Source organism: Littorina saxatilis, linkage group LG16 (assembly GCF_037325665.1).
Source record: "Littorina saxatilis isolate snail1 linkage group LG16, US_GU_Lsax_2.0, whole genome shotgun sequence".
Lineage (NCBI taxonomy): Eukaryota > Metazoa > Mollusca > Gastropoda > Littorinimorpha > Littorinidae > Littorina > Littorina saxatilis.
The window spans coordinates 39,126,137-39,134,088 of NC_090260.1; the positions used below are offsets into that span (position 1 = coordinate 39,126,137).

General features: G+C 40.8%; 1 protein-coding gene across 1 annotated transcript in view; it reads right to left on the reverse strand.

The window, feature by feature from the left end:
- Positions 1–1,358: 1,358 nt before the first annotated feature.
- Positions 1,359–7,952, reverse strand: part of LOC138951034 (uncharacterized) — a 16,651-nt gene continuing 10,057 nt past the window's right edge. The window contains exons 8-9 of the mRNA XM_070322716.1: positions 7,444–7,632; positions 1,359–2,878 (exon numbers count right to left, since the gene is read on the reverse strand). Of these exons, the coding sequence (XP_070178817.1) occupies positions 2,750–2,878; positions 7,444–7,632 (318 nt within the window). The 3' untranslated portion in view covers positions 1,359–2,749. The remainder of the gene's footprint in view (positions 2,879–7,443; positions 7,633–7,952) is intronic.

The window sequence follows — 7,952 nt, forward strand, 5'->3', positions numbered from 1 at the left end:
CAATCCTCGAAAAATACAAGTTTGACTGATTTGATTTGATTTGATTTGATATGCTCTCTCTCTCTCTCTCTCTCTCTCTCTCTCTCTCTCTCTCTCTCTCTCTCTCTCTCTCTCTCTCTCTCTCTCTCTTAATTTTTTTAATTTGATAACATGCTTGCTTATCTATTACCCTCGATAATAAAGATTTTGTCTTGTCTTGTCTTGTCTTGTCTTGTCTCTCTCTCTCTCTCTCTCTCTCTCTCTCTCTCTCTCTCTCTCTCTCTCTCTCTCTCTCTCTCTCTTTCTCTCTCTCTCTCTGTCAAAAAATACACAGTCCGGAAAAGTGCTCAATGTAAGTTCATTAATGAGTTCGGTCTTAAAAAAAATCTGAAAATTGTAAGTAAATGTTTTTTTAGATGTCGATCCAAAATAGTTTCCTTTCATTCTTTACCATTTCCTGACTCCAAAAACAGATACATATGTTATATCGGATTAAAGCCTAATCAAACTCAGAAATGTAAAAATATGACAATTCGAATGAAAATAAAAATGTCAAAAGTCGAGTTTAAAACAATTTCATCTGTTTCCCTCCCTGTCAGTGCCTGATTCCAAAAACATAGATATGCTATGTTTGGATTCCAAACAAGCTCAGAAAGTTAAAAAGAATAAAGTTACAGAATAAAGCGCTATGCTGCTAAATGCAACTGCTACTACGATATACTGGCTTGTCAATTACACGTGCGGGGGACTGATGATACTATATTGTCTTGGTGAAAACATACAGTGCGTGCAGTTTCATTCTGTGAGTTCGACAGATTGACTAAATGTAGTATTTTCGCCTTACGCGACTTGTTCCTTGTTTGAATAGAGTACGGTATTCTGTGTTGGCCTCGACATATTCAACCAGGTCTTTGTATTCAACCAGGTCTTTTTATTCAACCAGGTCTTTGTCGTCGAAAAATACATAATTTAACTCCTTTTCTGGTTTCCCTGCATTCTTCATCAAACCACTCTGCCTCCTTGTATTTTTTGTTGGCAAAACATTTCCTTACCATGCATCGGCTGGCAGCTTCAAGACTCTCAATAACACCATGCAATGCTCCCTGAAAATCACAATAAGAATTTGTGTGATTTTGTTTGCAGATGACACTACCATACATTCTAGTAACACCAATTTATCAGAATCACGGGAAGAACGTGTTTCTTTCTGTCAACACGCTTGACTGACCCGGGCCAGGGTCAGGCTCGAGTGAGAGAGAGACTGAGAGAGAAAGAGACAGAGAGAAAGAGAAAGAGCGAGTAGTCTCTCAGTTTACTCCCACCATAGAAACGAACACAAACAACATTCGTGATTCACAGCATAGAAAAAGTAATGAAAAAAAAATCGCAAGAAATTTATTATTCAGACATGTAATACAGTTAAAAACACATACAGAAAGGTTTCCTAATCCGACCAGTAAATACATTTGAGTTTAGTGGATTTCACTGGATATAAATTAGACTGATTTACACATTAGAAAATCAACCAAAAGGCACTTATGAGAGAAAAAAGCGACAAATTAAAGATTGTGGCATGTTACAAAGAGATCTTCAAAATCATAAAAGCAAACAGTAAAACGACTAGAAAGACGAAGGTAAATGCAATTCAGAGAGTGTATATTCATGAATTGTGAAAGTAGAATACAAAATATGAATCTTTGTCATCGTAAACACTGCTATGAGTTAAACACATCTCAGTATATATAAAAAAAAAGTGAAATCAGATGTTAAAGTGTGTTTTTATAGAGTGAATGACTCTGTATATACACACAAATGCAGAGACAAGGGTGAAAGGTCAGTTTAAGCAACTGTACAATATTGTATCTTACAAATCCAACCTTTAATTGAATGTCTATGATTTTAGCACCGACGTAAATTTCCCACATTCTACATTTTCAAACTCGATAGCAAAACTTAGGGCACGCGGGCCTTCCGATCTGACATACTGTCATGACACTGTTCTCAATGTTTTAGTAAAAAGAAACATCTGCAGACAATCTAAATTTTACTCACAGCTGTATCCACACTGTGTGGATGATGTTTACAAAATGTCCGCACCTACCCCCATACATCACGCGAGGGATCATTACATGCTCAGGCAACTGACGAAGTGAAGATGTTGATACTATCGTATGTCGCACATACGAGGGTTAAACATAAAAGGTTGACGCCTACATATAAAGGAACAGAGCATTTGTTTTCGGTTTAGAAAGAGCATGATATCCAGACTGCCCTTTCAGAGACCCTAAAGATAACATCCTGCCTGTCTTCTTTTGACTGATTGATCATAAAAAGTCAAACCAACAGATCCCTTCGTTGTTACCAGTCTTCAAACTTTCACCATTTACGACAACATGCTGAATATGTTTGGTCTGCACAGATAGCATTCCTTGAAAGAAAAACGTGGTCATCTTACTTCGAACGTTGCTGCTATTCTTTTTTTCTTCTTCAGAAAATGACGTCAGACTGGTTACTCAAATCACAAACGACCTCATAACAAAAATCAGGACATACAAGTATCTTTGCGGGAGATCGTGGGATGGACAGATTTCATAGATTGCGAGATACGACAGACGCAGCTCAGCTCCTGCCTATAAGGGCCAAGACATTTCCCCCCACCCCTCGTACGATGGAAAAGATGACGTCAGTATGGGCGTTCAGGGACTACGGAAGAGATGACGTCAGTGTGAGCGTTCAGGGACTGAGGAAGAGATGACGTCAGCGTGGGTGTTCAGGGACTGAGGAAGAAGCCGGTGAAGATGCTGTACTCCTGGCCGTACAGTCTGCCCGCGGAGTTGGTCTGGATCCTCACCTGCACCTCGTCACCCTCCTCCAAGGTCAGCACAAGGCCGTTCGACGCCTGCAAGGCCAAGGTCAAAGTCAAATAAACGGGTTTTAAGTGCTATGCAGCAAAATTGCTCACGGTCAATCTTCCCTTTAACACCCCCCCCCACACACACACACACACACAAAACTAAACAACAAAAGCAACAACACAAATTCATTGATTTTAGTCTCTTGTGCTAGAAAACGAGTAACGAAATTAACATCTGATATCGCACACATGTCTGATACCCATATTGTAAACAATGATAAGTTAAAGCCCGTATGCCCCTACACGTACTCGGAACACATCGTGTTTTATACGAGGATCAACGCGATCTTGCTGTTTGGCAAGGCAAGGCAAGGCAAGGCAAGTTTTATTCCAATAAAACCCCGTGAGGGTACATGGAAAATTAAAAACACAGTAAAAACACATTTCATTCAACACCAAATAAAAGGAACTAAAACAAAAAGAAATCAGACTATGTACAGAAAAGGGAGTTGAGGGGTGAGGGAGAGCAAAAACAATACAAGAAACAATTCAACAATAATAATAATAAATAGTAATAATAATAATAATAATAATAATAATAATAATAATAATAATAATAATAATAATAATAATAATAATAATAATAAAACACTACAAGTGCAAAGTGATTACATACATTTCTTTACTATGGGAAATGGGGGGAAGGGGGAGGGGGGGGGTGAAGGGTGAGTTAACATCAGGACAAAAATACTATTACCAACAACACAAAACAGATAACGGAGTATAAAGCTAAAAGAGAATTAAATTTTACTCGCTTCTCAAACAGTCCATGACAAGTGTCATGAACTTTGCGAGTTTTAGCAATAAACTCTTTTTTGTAGTGGAAAAAAGCTCTCTGAATTTAACTGAATTGGGGCGGGCATAATAATAGCACCGTAACAACTGTTTTCTATAATTGGTAAAAAAAAGGACATACAAAAATATAATGGAACTCGTCCCCAAGGTCACCTGATGAACATTTGTGACAGATTCTGTCTTGTCTGGGAATACCAAGAGTCCTACCTTTTTGTATAGGCAATTTATGATTCAGTGTTCTAAATTTTAAAACAGCGTTTGCTAAATTAACCGGCAGGATAGACAAGTACTTTTCAAACTCAAAATTCTCTTTATACATTCTATAATTATAATAAAACTCATTGTTATTTATTTCTGAATGCCAGGTTTGGACAAATTGGTCTTGTAGCCTATTTTTCATCAGTGCTTTGAAAGTATTAAAATAACCACCATCCGTTACATTATTGCTAGTTTGATTGTGCCAAAAATCACTAAAGCCTAACTCATTTAGAACACCATGGACAGAAAGCAAAAATTTTGACTTGTATACACCAGATTCATACATTTTAAACAAAAAACGATATGTCACACAAGAAAGTTTGTCAGAACCATTAGAAAATGCAAGTTTGTACCAAAAATTCAACATACGACATTTCGCTTGAATACTTACAGGGAACTGACCTAATTCACCCAAAACCATGTTTGTTGGTGTTGATTTGCCAACTTTCAAAATCATCTTAAAAAATCGTATCTGTAATTTGTTAGCTAAATCAGACATGTAAGGGCACCATACTTCAGAACCGTAAAGTAAAATAGGGACCACAGTTTTTTCAAAGAGGTCAATTTGGACATCAAGAGGCAAGAACAGTTTTCTAGTTTTACGTAATAAAGCAAAAATGGCCTTGGAGGCACGGTCATACAAATTCTTCTGTGCAACAGCGAATTTACCATTGTAGCTAAATTTAATACCCAGGTATTGAAAATCATACACAATATCAAGTTTCCGACCATTGAATGTAAATGTTCGGGACTTTTCTTACTTTCCCTCTTGAGAAAATCATTACTTTTGTTTTAGTTACATTCAATTTCAAAAACCAATCTTTACAATATCTGTCCATAATATCTAGAGCGATCTGCAAGGATTCTGGCGATTCAGCAAAAATAACCGTATCGTCAGCATACAACAAAATGAACAACCCACACAGAACGTTAATATCACTGTTGTCACAGTTTACATTTTCGGATTCACGTCCTAAGGTGTTTAGAGCTGACTCCCTATCAAAATAATTCTTCAGATCGTTCAAATATACGGAAAAAAGCAGGGGAGACAAGTTCTCACCTTGTCTCACACCGGCAGAACAAGAAAAAAAAGTCAGACAACTTAGTGTTCCACTGTACACAGGACTTAGCTTTAGAGTACATATCTTGAACAATCGTCAACATCTTACCACGCATACCACAATTTAACAATTTCTGCCACAAAAAAGAGCGGTTAACAAGGTCAAAAGCCTTTTCATAGTCAACAAAAACACAGTACAATCTCTTCTTTTTAGACAGGAAAAAGTCTATTATAGCATTCAGGGTAAAAATATGATCAGTCACACTATGGTCGGAGCGAAAACCTGCTTGTTCTTCACCAATAGTGTTATTGGCATCAAAAAAATGAGTAAGGCGGTTGTTTAACAGACAGGTGAAAGCTTTTCCAAAACAGCTCAGGATGGAAATACCTCTATAGTTATGAGGATCATCCTTACTACCCTTATCAATTAAAAGGCTGTCAATTAAAAAATCTGATTTATGTAGAGAAGGGTTACAAGTAAGTTCATGTTATACATATGATCTCACTGTCCTCACTTACATGTTTGATGTAATCACAAGGTTTTCGTGTTCCAACTGACCTGTTCAAATTGGCTTTCACATTTTTTTGCCTACACGTTAAAAGCGGTCTGTGATGTGACAACCGTGCTAAGAGCGGTCCATGTGTTGTGACCGAAGTGGTGAAAGCGTACTGTATGTTGTGACCGAAGTGGTAAAAGCGTTCCATGTGTTGTGACCGAAGTGGTGAAAGCGGTCCATGTGTTGTGACCGAAGTGGTGAAAGCGGTCCATGTGTTGTGACCGAAGTGGTAAAAGCGTTCCATGTGTTGTGACCGAAGTGGTGAAAGCGGTCCATGTGTTGTGACCGAAGTGGTAAAAGCGGTCTGTGATGTGACAACCGTGCTAAGAGCGGTCCATGTGTTGTGACCGAAGTGGTAAAAGCGGTCTGTGATGTGACAACCGTGCTAAGAGCGGTCCATGTGTTGTGACCAAAGTGGTAAAAGCGTTCCATGTCTTGTGACCAAAGTGGTAAAAGCGGTCTGTGGTGTGACAACCGTGCTAAGAGCGGTCCATGTGTTGTGACAACCGTGCTAAGAGCGGTCCATGTGATGTGACAACCGTGCTAAGAGCGGTCCATGTGATGTGACAACCGTGCTAAGAGCGGTCCATGTGTTGTGACAACCGTGCTAAGAGCGGTCCATGTGTTGTGACAACCGTGCTAAGAGCGGTCCATGTGATGTGACAACCGTGCTAAGAGCGGTCCATGTGTTGTGACAACCGTGCTAAGAGCGGTCCATGTGATGTGACAACCGTGCTAAGAGCGGTCCATGTGTTGTGACAACCGTGCTAAGAGCGGTCCATGTGTTGTGACAACCGTGCTAAGAGCGGTCCATGTGTTGTGACAACCGTGCTAAGAGCGGTCTGTGATGTGACAACCGTGCTAAGAGCGGTCCATGTGTTGTGACCGAAGTGGTGAAAGCGGTCCATGTGTTGTGACCGAAGTGGTAAAAGCGTTCCATGTGTTGTGACCGAAGTGGTGAAAGCGGTCCATGTGTTGTGACCGAAGTGGTAAAAGTGTACCGTATGTGGTGTCCTAAGTGGTGAAAGCGTACCGTATGTTGTGTCCTAAGTGGTGAAAGCGTACCGTATGCTGTGTCCTAAGTGGTGAAAGCGTACCGTATGTTGTGTCCTAAGTGGTGAAAGCGTACTGTATGTTGTGTCCTAAGTGGTGAAAGCGTACCGTACGTTGTGTCCTAAGTGGTGAAGGCGGTCCATGTGTTGTGACTGAAGTGGTGAAAGCCGATCATGTGTCGTGACCGAAGTGTTGAAAGCGTACCATATGTTGTGTCCTAAGCGGTGAAAGCGTACCGTATGTTGTGTCCTAAGTGATTAAAACAGTCCATGTGTTGTGACCGAAGTGGTGAAAGCGTACCGTATGCTGTGTCCTAAGCGGTGAAAGCGTACCGTATGTTGTGTCATAAGTGGTGAAAACAGTCCATGTGTCGTGATTGAAGTGGTAAAAGCCGACTATGTGATGTGTCCTAAGAGGAGAGGTCCATATGTGCTGTGACCTAAGTGGTGAAAGCGGTCCATGTGTTGTAACCTTAGTGGTGAAAGCGGTCCATGCATTGTGACCTAAGTGGTGAAAGCGGTCCATGCATTGTGACCTGTGTGGTGAAAGCGGTCCTTGTAAAGTAACCTACCTGGTGAAAGCGGTCCATGTGAAGTAACCTTTTTGTTGTAAGTGGTCCATGTGTTGTGAACTGAGTGGTGAAAGCGTTCCATGTGAAGTAACCTACCTGTTAAAAGTGGTCCATGTGTTGTGACCTGACTTGTAAAAGCGGTCCATGTGAAGTAACCTATTTGCTGTAAGTGGTCCATGTGTTGTGACCTGAGTGGTGAAAGCGGTCCATGTGTTGTGACCTGAGTGGTGAAAGCGGTCCATGTGAAGCAACCTACCTGTTCATAGTGGTCCATGTGGTCCGGTGTGTACACGCTGGTCCGTGCCGCCTCCTCCCCGTTCACCTCAATGGCGGCGTCCACGTACCCAGAATCCCTCTCCTGGTGAGTGCGCATGCTCAGCCGCAGGAAGTACTGGCCGTTGCAAGGAGCAGTGAAGATGCCCTTGGCTACGTCATAGGCCTCGCCCTGTGATGTGTATAAACAAAATCCTCGCCCTGTAGTGTGGATACATAAAACCTTCGCCCTGTAGTGTGGATACATTAAACCTTCACCCTGTAGTGTGGATACATAAAACCCTCGTCTTGTAGTGCGGATGCATAAAACTTTCGCCCTTTAGTGCGGATACATAAAACTTTCACCCGGTAATGTGGATACATAAAACCCTCGCCTTGTAATGTGAATACATAAAACCTTCGTCTAGTAGTGTATATACATCAAACCCTCGCCCTGTAGTGTAGATACATAAAACCCTCGCCCTGTTGGTTGGAAACATAAAACCCTGGTCT